General features: G+C 34.1%; 1 protein-coding gene across 1 annotated transcript; it reads right to left on the bottom strand.

The window, feature by feature from the left end:
- Positions 1-2836: 2836 nt before the first annotated feature.
- LOC117100610 (BTB/POZ domain-containing protein KCTD5-like) lies at positions 2837-14735 on the bottom strand. Its single transcript, XM_033240393.1, has 6 exons — positions 14504-14735; positions 11979-12087; positions 7712-7803; positions 7357-7452; positions 6530-6655; positions 2837-5023 (listed from the first exon to the last, which is right to left on the bottom strand). Exons 1-6 carry the CDS (start codon positions 14720-14722, stop codon positions 4979-4981), a joined length of 687 nt encoding a protein of 228 aa, XP_033096284.1. The 5' UTR covers positions 14723-14735; the 3' UTR covers positions 2837-4978.
- Positions 14736-17067: the final 2332 nt, after the last annotated feature.

Raw genomic sequence — 17067 nt, 5'->3', positions numbered from 1 at the left:
AAAATTGTTTTTGGTTGTCTTTATTATTCTAGTTGCATGATTAGGCCCCTTCATTAGCATATCTTACCCCATCTGGTTAGGGACCTTACAAGGGTAAGGGCATAATAACTTTTTTCGTAGCACTACGGCCCTTTGTCAGTGGCCATGATGGTTTTTTTTTTTTGGCAGCAAGATAGCACAAAAGTTTTACTTACATTTAAATAACTTCCTAAAAGTTTAGTACAAAATGCAAAAGTAATACAGTAGTATGATATTAAAACAAATATATAGACAACAGTTTTTTCCCCGTCGATATTAACACTAATAACAAGATTTGATTGCAAATTACTACACATCTACTAGTGTACAGTATATAAATTAAAGGCAGTAGCTATTGTTACACCAGTCCTAAACCAATGTATATGTATTGGAATAGGACACAACAGCCACTGCCTAAATTAATAGGCATTATCTAACTAGCTAATACAGTATCTAAAACCCCAACCAAGAAGATTAATTTGGGCCTCTTATCTACTTGTGCACAGGTAAAAATTGCTAGGCCTTATTCAGAATGTGTACGGAAGAGCACAGCTTCTATGCGTATTTCAAATGAGTGCATTTTACTGAACTCCTAAACCATGTATTGATGCATATGCTTACTTAATAATTTAGTTTAAATATTGTACATTAATCAAATTTAATGCAGTCTGTAAATACTGCTGATAGATAGATAGATGATTAGATATTAGGCCTGCTCAACAAACAGCATGCAATGCTAAGACATCATATCTTGTTTAAATTGTTATCTACCGTATTGAAGATTAACATACAACATAACATAATATTCTGAATAATCTATTACTTCCACATGTAATGACGCATAGACTGCGACCACCAACGTAGGCTTTATCATTATGATTTGAAATACGCATGGAATACGTGCATACATACAAACAAGGCGTGCCCGCAACATCTGTAAATATTTTATCTGAAAAATGATGTCCTAATATTTACTCACTGGATAATTTTTGAAATAATAATCTAAGTCCACATGTTTTGGTAGGTTTGTACATATGTTCTGTTAAGTCAAAGACACATGAACAAAACCTCCAATATATTTATTATTTTTCTGCTTATGAATGTTGAATACATTTTAAACATTCCACACTAATGCCATGAAAAATGGAGGTGAGAATCTAAATATTATTTTTCCTTGGCCTAAATGGTAAAAAAAAAAATGATTTTACAAGACCTAAACATAATAATCATAATTTTATCATTGACCGTATTTATCCTGCAGCAAAATACATTTAATGAATATCACATTATTTATTCAGTGCCAAAACCATATAAAAATTCAATGCCCAAATAAAGAATAATACAATAGTGGAGTTTGCATTGTTTCTCAACAATCGCAGAATTATTGGCTACATTCTTCACTGGTTAACCGAGACTTTTTTAATACCTTGTTTAGCGAACCTGCCGACAGCAAATATTGATGATTTCGATTAAAAATAAAATTTTTAATCGAAATCACCAACCGCCACGAAAAAGTGGATATTTCAGAAAAAAAGTTTTTTAAATTTTTATTACGCCCTCCGCAGACTTCAAATGTGTATATTTCTTCATAATTATATAAATTTGAAGGATTTAACCATCCTATTTTACATTCATAAATAAAATTTTATTTTTATTGTCTCCTCCGTCTGGATGATTTTGGCAAAATTATTTGCTAAATAAGAAAACAAAATTTTATTTTTATTTTCATTCTGCCCTCCTCCGATAATCTTTAAAAAAATAAGTACACGAAACAAGGATTAAAAAAAGTCTCGGCTTCGCCATAATATCAATTAAAAACAGCCTTTCAAAGGAGTAACATTTGTTGGTATTTTAAATTACCTTTAACACATTGGCTGCCAGCGATGAGCATACTCACCCACAGGGTGTTGCTGACGGCGCCAGGGACAAGTATACTCGTAAAAATCGGGGTAACATTCTATAGCATTTATAACTTCTTTGTTATACATTGTAGAACCACAGACTAGACAGATGGTAGTTTCGGGGAAGATACACCTAGACGTACAAATGACATATGTGTTTGTTGCCGGTAGTACACTCAAGCGGCACAAGTGGGGGAGCCCTTTGAACATATAGTAACCCATGCAAAAAGCGGACGAGATAACGCGCACTTGGAATGGTAAAAAAAAGTGCTTTCACAGTACTGGCAACGAGTTTACTTGTCCCCTAATATTTTCCCGCCAAATTAGACACATTATTTTGATGATATACGACTAGATAAAATTTCAAAAAAGTATGTTTGTACACGTAAATTTGTTTTAGCACAAGGGAAAGAACCTTCAAAAAAGGTCTGGCAGTCAACGTGTTAATGCCTTCAACATCATATATTTCCAATTATTTTATTGCTATGAACAATATTTTCATGTATCATTTGATGTAGCAATGAGTTTAGTTATTCGTACAACCACTTACTTCATTTTTCATAAGCTTTCACAATGATGATATGAAAACAACTCAATTATAATCGGATTTTCATTGGCTGCTTACCATGTTTCTATGGAAACAGTTGTTACTTCATTCACATAGCTGAATTGTAATTGGCTGTTTGCCACGTTTCTATGTAAACAGTTGTTGTTACACTAATTTATATTGGTTGTTTGCTTGTTTCTATGGAAATGGCTTTATAGGCCCAGAAAAAAAAATTTAAAATGAAAAGGCAGATGTCTTTATATGGAAATATTCCAGTAATAAAAGTATATAAGTATTAAAATGTTTTGAGCTTGTATCCACCAAAAAGCAACCAAAGAAAATGTATTTTTTTAAAAATAAACAAAACAGAAAACTCAAACTTAAAAAATATCAATCTATATACAACCCATAATAAAATCGCAATATTAATTATTAAATTCATGATCAAAAACCCAAAGCATACTACAAAATTCAAAAGCACTCAATTCAATAAAATACTGTATTAGGAAGAATGGGGTTTGATTGCAGTCACTCATAATTATTTGACATTAATTAACACTACTACAATATAACTCTGTGGGATTTAAGAAAGCACAAAATGATGATGGTAGTAACATGAAGTGAAGGAAAAAGGCCCCTTAAAACCAGCTTGAAGGACCAAATTTGTAAACCAGAGTACAACTAAACTGAAGGCCTAGATTTACACCATCTCACCCTGCCAACCTTTACTCAACTAAAAGCTACAATACCCCAGCCATCCCTTACACCATTAATTATCCCTCATCCCTGGCTGGTCTCCCTATGCCAGTATTCTCCTACCAACCACATCAATAAGAGTAAATAATGCAGACATCTCAAGTACTATAAACTTCCGTAGTTAGCCCTATTTTCTACGGAAATTTTGCCTAATTACAGACACACAGAAATAGACAAAAATACTTTCGAAATTTATCATAGGCCTAGACCCATAAATAAATAGGTCTAAAGTCCAGAACAATTGACTTTCCCATTAGGATCCCTGGTTACATTTTCCCTAGACAACTCATACTTGTCGGATTACTGATAAATTGTTGTGAAAACGAAGAAAAACTGGCCAGCAATTCTTCACCCTGTCCTCATCGAATTACAGACAATAGCGGCCAAAGACAATCGGGCCCATTTTCAAAATAAATAGAACTCATGATATAATCTTGCACTAGGTGGTACTACGGAAATTTTTCATATACTACAGAAATCTGAAGACATAGTTATGGAAATGCATTTTACAAACTTGAGAAGTCTGATAAGGGGAAGGTATCTCTTCTTGCAATTTGCCTTTACTGTAACTTGTAGCTCTATAGTATCCATACCTCTTTGGTTTAGACTTAGCATAACCACCTTGAAAACTTTGCTTTTAAACACCTGCCTTGATACAAGAAGCTGGCCAGCCTACTGAATTCACTCTGCCTAGCAAAACCCTGCCTAGCTATAGGCATGTCTTAGTCAAGACTATCAGTATAGACAAGTAATTTATGCACCACTTTTTAGTAATATTGTAGACAGATTTATGGTGGGGTACGGGCATAGCTTTATATAAATAAATAATAAATTTGTTCTTCAATGATCAGATAGCAACACGCTAGCATCAATAAACTGAATGTATGTAATAGGCATACCTTTTTAACTATTTTAATAGTAAGTTACTTTGACTAAGTAGCAACATAATTGGTCTAAATCAAACGATGAATATTAAGCGGTAAAGTTTGTTCGTATGACTGAAATTGATCAGTTGAAAAGGATCTATGCCATTAATAATTTCAATCATTTCAACTGACCAATTAAATTGTCTGTTTTTAAATACATATTAGAAATAGTAGTTTTAATTACAGATCAAACCTTAAGAAAATATTTTTAAAAATTCACACCATTTAAATGTATAAATTAGCTAAAAGCAGCATAAAAAATAAATTAATATAAATCAAGGAGAAATAGAAATAATGTTGACTTGGATGATGTTAATACTGCCCTCTGTGGATTGGTAAACAGCACCCTCTATGTCCACAACTGCTGGTTTGTTTCTATAAAATCACATTCAGCCTCCCAGACTATCTCCCAAAAACATGAGAACAAATTTACATCTAGATACCCGAGCTGCATCATAACCCGGGATACAAGAACTGGTTGGTCGACGTAGCATTCCGGCCTCACCCAGCTTGTTCAATGGAATTCATGCTGCGAATTTTCACAACAAACATTTTGATAAACTAAAAATGCAAACAGTAGTGTGTGCGTCCAAGAGCGTTTACCTGAGCTTGTTTGTCGCCCCCCTCTATTGGAGGGTGTTTGTTGCTCTCCATCTACAGGATTTTTCTACGGTGTGCAGTGCCTCTAACAGTACTAGGTGAAGCCATATTACAGTAAACCAAAGTTACGGGACTAGGAGTATAGTAGTAGAAATGAGAATATCATTGCATCTGATACACGTGTAGAATCACGTGTGCTCGTGCTCATATGTACACGCAGACCGACTACACTATGAGCGAATGTCACGCATCCTTGTCGTTCTATCTTCATAAACCTAGAAGGATATAAGAAATCACACAATAAGAGTTAATAGGATGATTTTGCTGTCAGGTCATAAGGAATAAGGCTATATATTTAAATTCAGTATAGGGTGGGTTTCTACCACTGATACCATAATATCTGGATTTCTCATTGGCTGATTTTAGTGAGGCCACCGACGCAATGTTGGAGGGCCTACGTGACGTATCAGTTTAGACAAGTTTCTTTTCCCGTTTGTTTAAATTATTGTTAAAAACAACGATTCTTGCAATACTTTTTAATTATAAATTTAAATTTAACATAATGATCACTTTACAAATCATCTAACCACTTGATGCGAATGTTTATGTAATTTTCAAAAGCGCAAGGGAAGTTATTTGCCTTGTTAGTGATTGACGTCACTATAGCAACGGGACTTCGCTCATGCTTTTTTGTAAACAGTCGCGTCGAGTGGTTTGATGATTTGATAAACAAGTTCTTATGTTAAATATAAATTTATTATTGAAAAGTATTGCAAGAATCGTTATTTTAACAATAATTTAAACAAATGCCAAAAGAAACTTGTCCAAGCTGGTATATCACTTAGGCCCTCCGACATGGCGTCGGTGTCTTCACTTTTTTCTGTACAAGGATTGGCTGATGAGCAATCCAGCTATTATAGTAGAGATCAGTGGCTTATCCACAGGGATCAACAAACACTAACTTGTGGGCTTGCAGTGGATTTGTGCATTTGTGGGAAAAGTCTTAATATTATTATTATTATAGATTATAAATCTATAAAGGACACTCCTGATGCTAAACTTCAATGTAATTTATTTATTTTAAGGTATTTCATTTCATTTCTATATTTCAAAATCGCAGTGAAACACTGAATTACGGCAATTTTTACACAAGTTAAAAAGTTGACAAGATTGTCATAAAAACAACATCTGCAAAAGTAAACAATTCATTAAAAATTGCATTAAAACAGACAGGTACAATACAACAATAAAACTTCGAAATTGGAAAAATTAATAAACAGTAAATTTAACCCATAATTCTGTACATTAAAATTTTTATTTATTTATTTATTCCTTACTATGTTCAAAATGTATTGCTATTTCACTTCAACATTGAACTTCTGTTTCAAAAAGTAAAGATAAAGCTTGGTTTCCATACAACTGCTACACGCTATTGCCAAAAGCTTTCGGTGATGATGATTGGTCAGTCGAATCAGGAAGCTTCCCGAATGCATTGGAAACTGCTATGCAGTACAAAGATTGCATTGAAAACACTGTAGCGATTGTATGGAAACCAAGCTTGTGGGGGTGGACTTATACCTGTGCGGGATATCTAAACAGGCAACTATAGTACAAAGAAATAAAAACACAGAAAAAAAACATAATACACTGCTTCATAAATTCAGTATGTAAGGAGTATGTAAGTCCAATATATGTTGTTTAAAAATAATGCAGCGGTTTCCACTGTCAATTGTTAGTGAGGCCTGCACACAATATAAATGATAAAAATAGTTTATTTTTACCTTAGTTTTTTCAGGTTGTTGAAAGGTGCTATAACCATTACTGTTACTTATATCCTTGGATACTACACACATAAACTCCGTCTGGTCCTCGCTTCCATATATATACTGAGTACCTATATTCACCAGCTAATTGTAATATAAAACATTCATATAATTTTTTTTACATATTTTACACCGGATGCATCTCATTATTGTTCAAGTAACATTACATTCCCATATGCAATGACACTAATACCCCATTCAGACTAGCATCGCATTGCGATCGGTTGTAGCAATTGCGACACCCAATCGCAAAGTAAAATTGCGTGTGAAAGCTCACCAATAGTCGATATGTAATTGATATCGTAATTGTTACCAATTGCGATTGGGTGCTACAATCTTCATTACTCGCAACGAATCACAACGAATTCCACAGGCACTGTTTGGCTGAGGTCAGTCAACATAGGCCTGGCCACCGGAGGCCTGGTCCTAGAATATAAAGTTTGTTTGTGTTGGTCTGAATGCGTTCGATTATTGCGATCGGGAGCAATCAGTTTTGAATTACCACCGATTACATCGCAACCGATCGCAACAGAGTGTAGTCTGAATAGGGTATTAGATTTTTCTTTACCATCGAAGTATAATTATTGTCTACTTAATTATTCAATATCTATATGAAAGTGAAATGTTCCATTATTGGATTAATGCATTAATGGGTTTTTAATTGGAAAGAAAAGTTCAGAAACTTGCTCGTAGTATGAAAAAAAAAAATAGAAAAAAAACCCAGAAAAATTTGAATGGATTATTCCATTTTTAGTAGGGTACATTAAATTTATGCAAAAATGTACCTGTTCAAATCGCCAGCCATCTGACATTGTTGATAACATCTGAGTTAGCTCCTCCTCCTGACATTGTATCACTCGATAGACATGCTTTCTTGGACCCTAAGAGATAAGAGAAAATTTAAATAAGTCCTATGAATCTATTAATGTGAGTACCTAGATAAACTGTGGTCTTTAGCAGCTTTAGTCTCTCATTAGAATAATCAAGAAAAAAAAAAAAATTGTTAATTTGGGACCACAGAATAGTGGTCTTTAATTACACCATAGTATACACATCTTTTTTTTACTATGTATATATTAATATTAATAATAATATAATTACAAGGTCTTTAATAGAGCATTACAGCATATTATTTCTTACTGTGCTATTTCTTGTTTCCTTATCTAAGATCCTTTGTTTCAATAACTTGATGAGAGATGTTACATTATAGAATTCAGCTTCTTCTAGGACACCTAAAATGCAAAGTAATAAACGATTTTTGTTTATTTTATTCACTTGTGAAACTTGAAAACATAAGTAATTTATTAAGTTATATTATATATTATATTATATATATATTATAAGTTATTTTGATTAACTGATCTTTATCTATTTCATCCTCCATTACATCCTCTTCCTTATCATTATCTGCACCATTAATGTACCTCTTCATCTTCCTCCATCCTATCCTCATCATCAATACTTATCCTCATCACCATGACTATAATCATTCATTACCATCTTCCTTATCCCCATTATAACCATCTTCATTATCACCATCCTTACCATCCTCATCTGTGTTATCCTTATCATCATTATTCTCCACCTTATCCTCCTCATCAACAACATCATCCTGGGGCGGATCAGGATTTGGCAGTAGGAGGTGCGTGACAGACCACACCACCTCTGTCCTCAGTCCGACCATGGTTGGGGCCGGCTGAGGGCAGAGAATTGTCATAATATGGACCTCTCTGTGGTGGATTCAGAGTTTACCCCGACTATCGCACAGATGGGGTCCCAGATTGGGCGAGGCCATGAGAAGAGAACATAATGTTTGCTTGTTCCATTGCTGGAAGACAAATTTTAGACGTGGGGTGGGAGTCGTGTGGTCTTCCATCGGAAAGTTTTGTTTTCTAGATGCTTATAGATATGCACTGTCGTGCATTATGGGACGTCTATTAAAGAATGAATACACACAATAGTTTTTCTGACTTTACTATGGACAATTTACAGTATAATTATGAAGATGATGGTGATGATAAGGAGGAGAGGGCACCGCACCTAAGCGTTGGCAGGCTCCTGTGCAAGATTAATTAACAGGCCCTTTGATATGATATTAACCGAGGCCCGTAGACCAAGTTTGTTGTCACAATTTCAATGCACATAATTGGACATCAGTAATTATCTACAATTTATATGATCAGTACATTCTCAACTGTGGTGAATATATCCAAAATTTACATTATATAACTTACGTTATATGCATGCACGGAAGTGGAAAGTTTAACCTAAAATTTTGATATATGTTTCATGTTGTTTATTGAATGGTCTTTAATGATATTACATTCTAATATGACCACAACATAAGGAAGAACACTTTGTCACCTTCAAAATTCAGTCCCATAAAAATTTATATTTCCTTAGGCCTAAAGGAAATCCACTCTTCAAATGTTTAGCATAGACAGGTACACAGAATTTATATTGACTGTCAATCTCATATATCGAAATTTTGGAAAATTACATTTCATGCAAGCACGGATGTGGGAATTTTGTTTTATGTTGTTTGAATTGTAATAATATTACAGTTACAGTCTAAAATGACTACAACATAAGGAAGTCCATTTCTTTAATGTTTATTAGCAAAGCAAAAGAAATTCTGATTGTTTATTAGTATCATTATACACGTTAGATCTAATTTCCAAAAAAATACATTTTAAGTGCATGCGCCGACATGGAACATTTAAAATAATAATCTTAGTTAATAATATGGTTCTAAAATTCATCTTATGACCACAACTTTTAATTTGTAACTACTTCTTAAAGAAAACATTATAATGCAATTCTTTCAAAAAGTGTACCCTGACCATAACCATATTTGGTATTGTACCTCCATCAGCTGCTGGGAAAGTACATGTAATTAAATATGCATAATTGTCTTCTGTGATTGGTTGATTGCCAACTTTTCAATGCTTAGTGGATATACTGTAATGCTTTGGTGGAGAATAAACAGTAATGCGTTTCCTCTCATAATAATTTCATATTTCTAAAATTGTTTAGAGTATATGATCACTTCATATGATAGATAACATCCACAGGGTGCCTACGCCAAAATCTCAAAAATTGATAGGTTGTATTTTTCCGAATTACGACAGACTGAGTAAATTACTGGTTTTTAAAAGTAAAAATCAGGGAAAATCACAAATTTATATTCAGTACATTCTTGACTTTCTTGGAAATGTGGACCTTATCAAATCTGATTGGGCGCGTACACACACTTCTCAACACATCCCCTACTGGATATACGGTCCTGGAAACTTTACATTTTACTTGCCAATAATAAAGTATTATATGCTTATTAATTAGATATCTTCTCAATTTCTCAGTATTTCTCTTTAATTCTTTTTCCACTTCTAACGCTGTTTGATTTGAATTCCAGATACCATTCATGTTGTTGCCCTTCTTCCGATCCCAGAGCTCGGTGGTCATTTTTGACATTCTTTTTAGATATATCAAAATGTGTTCCTAAATTTTAAGCTCAAGGTCTACAATTAGGCTCCCCAGTCAAAAAATACCTGTCTTTTTTTTATATAGCATTCATTACCACAATGAAATAATACTGTAATTCATTAATTAAAAAGTAATAAATAAAATAATAGTTCTTCGTTTTAGTGTAATTTTGGAATAACAAAATAAAATAAAATTATATATGCATTTTCATAAGGTTAAAAGAATCAATGCATATGTATCCTCCCTGTGACTGATTTTTGATTAACCATTTACATTGTGACATGAATCAAACTAATAAAAAAAAAACATTCTACAGTGAACGTTATCACAGTACATCGTGCAGCCGATTTAATTAGTCCTTTTTTGATTAATACTTAATAAATTAATACTTAATAAAATAAAAAAATTAATACTTAATAAATTAATAATGCAAATAGTATTGCATTTACAGTATTTTGTCTATATTTTTGTTCTGGTTTAGGTAGGTGGCATTTCTGACAGAAAAGTTGGAATTCGCCAGACCGCCAGGCACTGCAATCATACTATATTTTTTTTAAAAATAATTTATCTCTCACTCTGACCTTAGCCATGGCAAACAGTGCGAAGGTCTGGATCCGCGCCTGCATATAGGTACCCAGAAATTGCACTTTCATACCTTAAAAATCTTACCGCTAATTCATATCAACAATACAATACAACAATTATTTTTCTTAATAAAATTTAGGGGGGTGTGATCACTGCACCATCTGCACTTCCCCTCATCCTCATCATTTTCACCATCCTATTCCAGACCTTGATTTAAAGAAAAAGCAGGAGAGCTACTAACAGCTCTCCTCAAGAAATTGAGGAGAGCTGTTTTTTAGCGACAAAATTTTAGCACTAGGCCTACTGTTACTGTCTGTTGTTACACTGTGCAAGAGAATGAACAATAAATTATGTATCAGGACATAAATTCCCAGCAAGGATTATTCAAAATTAGCTTGGTTCCGATTGTCTGGAAATGGTTTCGATCGTCTGTCAATGCAATAATCAAGGACTTACGATCTGGCCCTCGTCTAGGTAGGCCTATCCTGGGTTAGGGCAGCCTAGGCCTAGCCTTGGGAGATACCGCGATTTACTTACTTAGGCTAGGCCTAGCCTTTGTCTTAGGAATCCTACTGCCATCACTCGGCTCTACGGTACGTACACCGTAAAAGCGACCCATACTTAAAATATTACACATATTATTTATGTATTTTTCGTTTCAGATAAGAACACGAAATCATTGATTAAATAATTAACGATATTTCTACCACTATCGCATAGGCCTAGACCTGTCTCTTATACACATCTAGATGTGTATAAGAGACAGCTCTTAATCCTTGGTTGTCGTCAGCTTGCGTCCAACGGGTACACTACCAGCTGACCGGCTGTCGTGAATATAGTGCTTTTGTAATGAAATTTGGTATTTTTGTTGCTCCCCTAGAAAAATTCAGGAGCGCTATTAATTGCTCTCCTCGCATAATTTCGAGGAGCGCGGAGGAGCGCCGGCGCGATCGCGCGCCTTTTAAATCAAGGTCTGCTATTCATCATTTTCTCCACAATAAGGCCAAAAAAAAAATTGTTTGTTTGCCCTCCTCCACCCGCCCCTAACTCATTGAAAAAATACGGGCAGGAAAACAAAAAAACTTTTTTCTTTACAAATTAAAAATATGTGAGTGAATTTATCTTCTTTTTTGCCAGATGCCCTACAATTAGTCTAAAGTTGTTGTCTGATGTAAGATGTTGCCATTCTACAGTAGGCCTCTGTGTGTTATCTTCATTCCATCTGACGAGTATTTAAAAAAAAAAATAAATAAAAAAAAAAACTATTTGGCCTAAATAATTAATAAAAATTAGAGATGATTGATTATTAGGATTCGAATGAAAGAAAATATCTTACCTTCATCTGCCAAATCTTTGTTTATAACTAATTTACCATGTCTTAGATAATTTAGTATAGGCCCAAAGTATGTTGGATCCCTGTCAATCAGATATGCGCCAGATTCATCCTTAAATATATACAAAAAAAAGAGATCAAAATGTCTCAAAAATGTGATCACAAATACTAAATTACAGGGTAGAAACGTTGTGGTGCTCTCACAGTTGCCAACTTATACGGATTGATCGTGAGACTCGAGGATAGTTTATCACTGCCAGTTTTACTACGGATGAACAAATACTCACAGATTTCTAGGTTACTCACGGATCAAGATTTTTACACTAATAAATAATGGCTTGGGAATGTCAAATACAGTAATATGCAATAAACAAAAAATTTGCCATTCGTCTGTGGCCTAGTGTTTAGCAACGAGTAAGTCTAGGCTATACAGTAGATAGTGTGAAAGCCCAGTACGCTTGTTGGAATCGTAAACAAATGACTCCCTTTACGCCCACTGCCGTGGGTATGCTTTTATTACCCAGTAATGTAATGCACACTGCGCACGGTTTGTTGTTTATCTGTTTTCCACATGACAGACTTAGTGTACTGTACTATGAATAAATTAAAAGGTTCACTATTTAATTATCCATCCCCAAAAATACCAGAGTCGGAAAAAAATGTTTTGATTTTATACCAAGTAACTATCGGGTACAAAGTAACATTCATCCTACATGTACAGTAGTTTACAGTAATTTACATTATTTTGGTCAAATTTTAATGAGTATAAGTATTGGTTTTACTGAGTTTACATACATACATTTTAAAATTAATTTAGTATCCAAGATCAGTCAAATCAGTAGTGAAAATGCCTAAATTGCGCGGCCCCTGGACCCAGCCAGTGGCGCAATGCTATGCAGAGATCCCAAGTTTGAAAACAAAAAAATAGGGAGATTTTTTTCGTTAAGCGATCGCCTCCTGTAGCGACGCGCTGTGACGCCTAACGACACGCTGTGGAACATGAAAGTATTCCACAAAATGAAGAAAACAAACAATTTTCATCAATTTGTTTACTTTTATTTAACAATTTTACATTTGTTTACACATTGCAGTTGGCCTACAGTAAAATATAAATTTATAAATATTATTATTTATTTAGAATTTTGATAGTAAAGCATTCTTGGCAGCAGTCAACAAGGCTTTGCTTCGTTCATTGGCATATTAGAGGCTATGGCTGATTTACTTATCTCATCAAAGAACATAGAATTCTAGTAAGGTAACTGCAACTTGCAAGATCCACATGTTTGCTGAAAAATTATTTCGGGATTGATATTAAAATAAACTTCATTTTTCGGAAGACTACTTAGTACCAAAACCTACTAACTATGACTTTTTTAGTATTGTTATTAAAGAACTGAAGCTTACTTGAAAGAAAAAGTATTTTTTATGCACCGATTCTACAAAGTTCCAAATCTTCGCGGTGAAAAAACTTCGGGCATCCATTCTCATGTCATTTCTAATTTCGTTACTTTGTTGAAATTTATTTACTCAACTGACAGCCATCTCATTGATTGAGGTCGGCGCGGATGAAAAAGGTCGTAACATGGAGGATAAATGAGACGCTTCTACCACGGATCTAGGCCTGCCTTGGCATGGAGCTGTTATTGATAAACAACTTAAATAACAACTTCCTTGTCTTGTTTACGACATTTTAAGGCTGAGCGAGCGCCATAGTATATTGGCTTAAGATAGGAAATTTTGTTTCATTGCTCTATGACATCATCGTGGAAATCACATTTTTCGTGAAATTTTCGGGATATTTAATAAAATCGGGAGATTATTATTAAAAATCGGGAGGGCGGGAGACGGCCTCAAAAATCGGGAGAAACCTGCGATTTTTGGGAGACTTGGGATCTCTGTGCTATGCAATGTGAGTTCTCACAGATATTGTATTTTGAAAAATTGGCAACACTAGAGCCTACAGTACAGTATGTACAGTATGTACGGTATGTGCTCTTGAATTGAGTTAAATTAGTGAGCTTCACATTTAATTTAAAAAAAAAAAAACAATGAATTAAGCCTACTACTATTATAATTACCAGTTCCTATTTCAATACCAAATTTTATACAATTCTTTTTTTTTTATTATTCAAAGGCTTAGTTAGGCCTTCCTCTAGGAACCTTCTTCTACTGTAGGCCTAACCAAAAAAAAAAGTGGATCAGCCTGAGATTTCCGTCCAGGTACTGCCAGTGCTACTACTACTAGGCCTAAACCCGGCCTAAACTACGGCCTAAACTACTGTCTGTCTGTAGGGCCTAGGCCTAGCCCAAAATAGTTCAAATTCAAAAGGTTCTGGAAAAATGGTGCTTAATAAAGCAGAACAAATTCTGCCCCTATATTCGTCTAGGATCCGGAATCAACGAGGGAAACATGAGCTACTATTGTAGCTCAAAATCCAACCAAACAAGTAAGCTAAAGCCTCAAGGCCTAGCCTAGGCCTCGGCTAGCCCACCGTTCGTTTTGCCTTAGATAGACAGGCCTAGCCTACCTTATCGGACTTCAAATCTGGATCTTCTTGACAGAGTCTTGCAAGGAATGATCGTGGGTCTCTACAAAGCGTGGTTCTTGTTGTGAGGAAATATGTTCCACCTACATTTAATTTGACCCACTTAGAAGTATTTTGAAACCCATTGACGACATCGTTTCCTTCCATTTTAACATCATTTTGGGCTTCGTTTGGCAGGTAAACTTCACCATTTGACGCCATCTTTAACTGGGAGTGTTTTGGAATGACGCCCTCATGCTCTCAAATCTCAATCGCAATGTTTTGTTCAGAGCACGGGAACCAGGCGATGTTTATGATGGTCTTCTTACCACTCAGTAAAATGACGCGCCAAAGAAAATATAAAAAAAAAACAGCAATAAATCAATAATAATATAATAATTAAAATGACAATGCTGATAATAATGACAATGGGCTTATTCGACTGGTTCATTTCGTTGATTACGAATTTTCGTTGAGTATTTATTTTCATTCGACTGGTTCGTAAAATAGACTTTGTTGACAACGAAAATTAACGTAACCAGAATGCGTTAATCAGCGTTAAGTTATGCACGTCACCAAAAAAATACGGCCGATTGGTCAGTTTAGCAACAAAATTTGCGTTAATATAGTTTAGATTAAATTCCAGAAAATAAAAATTACAATATTTACCCACACTGCAGTCAAAACATAATTTAAGGCTAACAGAATTCAAAAACTGGATGAAAACAATTTTTTTACGAAAAACCCATACTGCTTTTTGAATTATGATAGGCCTATTTATTCTATTTATTGTATTGTATTTAAATGTTGTTTATGTTTATATTTATTAATCTGTAATTCTGATGTTCGATGGTTTTATATTTCTAGGTCTGAATCTATAATTCTATAGGCAGTATTATACCGAAAAGATTATTTTTATATAGGCCTAGATATATCTCTGTTCATAGAGATATCTATATTATTAATAGAGATATCTAAACTAAGATACATCTTGTTCAAACAGGATAAAATATCTCTTTAAATCTAAGATATTTCTATTTGCGAATAACAATTTGGCTCGCCATGACGTTGGGGTTTTCAATACAAATATGTGTTTAGATATGTTAATTTTTCAACATTTGGAGTTATTGTATACTCAAGTTGCCCTCATAGAGTCCAATGAAACAAGTGAAAACACGACTTGGTGGTTTCATTAACCTTTTTTCATGTTCAATTCAATAAGCCAACTCTTAGTTTGAATTGCGCAACAAAGTCAATCAACATGAACAAACATACACACAACATATGTTGTTTGACCTTAGATACGAGCATATGCAATTAAAACTACGAATTGGCTTATAAGGAATATAATAATAATTTATGACCCTGAGTGTGGCAGGAAACTAAAGTTCTTGTAGGAAACCCACAACAGTGCGATATATCTATAATAATTTAGAAGGAAAGCGTTCTTTCATTATAGAAAATACTTTTAAACATTTAGTTTTAATATTTTTAAAAACCTTATTTACAATTAGGCATATACATCACCTTTTTCTTCTTATCGAGTCTATGTACATCACTAAATTTTACCTAGTCATAGCTTGACACACATACATTTTGTGGCTGTCATGATTGTTTTCACTGCTGTTATATTTAGGACTGATGTTCGATGGTTTTATATTTCTGGCTGTTTGGTGGTGGTGGTGGTGGTGGTCGAATCGGTTAAAGAGAGCGCCGCGAATGAAATGCTTCTACTCTGACCCCAGCATCACCGTAATACTAATAAATTTAAAGCTAATTTTTAAATAATATTATTATGTTGAATGCTAACCTACTGTAATGCATTTGTGCGTGTCTATGCGCCGCGTGAAGACATGAATTTAGTATTATATTACACCTACATAGATCCTTATCATTTTGATCGGTGGATTTTTTTTATCACGTGACATTGGTTATTTACCCCATTTCGGAACTCATCATGGAAATTCAGTTTCACCATGGACCTTTTGCATTCACCGTGCATTTTTACTTCCATCCGTACATTTTCGTTCCATCTGTTTCGCTCAATTGCACGGTGCCAGGGATAGGATACGTCTTCAACCAAATACAATCTTTTGATTGGTTAAAAAGACGCTAGACTATTCCATTTAGAAAAGGGTAGCCTTTTTTTTTTTAAATAAATTAATATCAAATGACAAGAATCTCCATTCAGAAAAAAGAGTAGATTTTTTTTCAATCAAATTTCAAATGACTAGACTCTATTTTAGGTGCGTTATAAAACAAATAATTTTTTTTTATTCGCGCAATGAAAACAATATTTTCATTCGTTGAAATATTGACTGTTCCATTAAACTCGGCTCCGCCTCGTCCAGATGAACAGTCAATCTTTACACTCATGAAAATATTCTTTCCATTACACTCATGAAACATGGTCGGACTTTACTGACAGTAAAATGAACGCAAATTTATTTGTTAATCAGTCGTTAAACGAAAGTTAATTGTTAAAAAGTTTTTTCTCTCACTTTTTAAATCCCTTTATCGTCCTCTAACTTTGCCAAGCTTATTGAACTGCATTACTTCTTGAACCA

Source organism: Anneissia japonica, unplaced genomic scaffold (genome assembly GCF_011630105.1).
Source record: "Anneissia japonica isolate Jap-2015-1 unplaced genomic scaffold, ASM1163010v1 scaffold287584_len476085_cov161, whole genome shotgun sequence".
NCBI classification, from domain to species: domain Eukaryota; kingdom Metazoa; phylum Echinodermata; class Crinoidea; order Comatulida; family Comatulidae; genus Anneissia; species Anneissia japonica.
The sequence above is the reverse complement of the archived record's forward strand: the minus strand, read 5'-3'. Positions and strand labels throughout refer to the sequence as shown.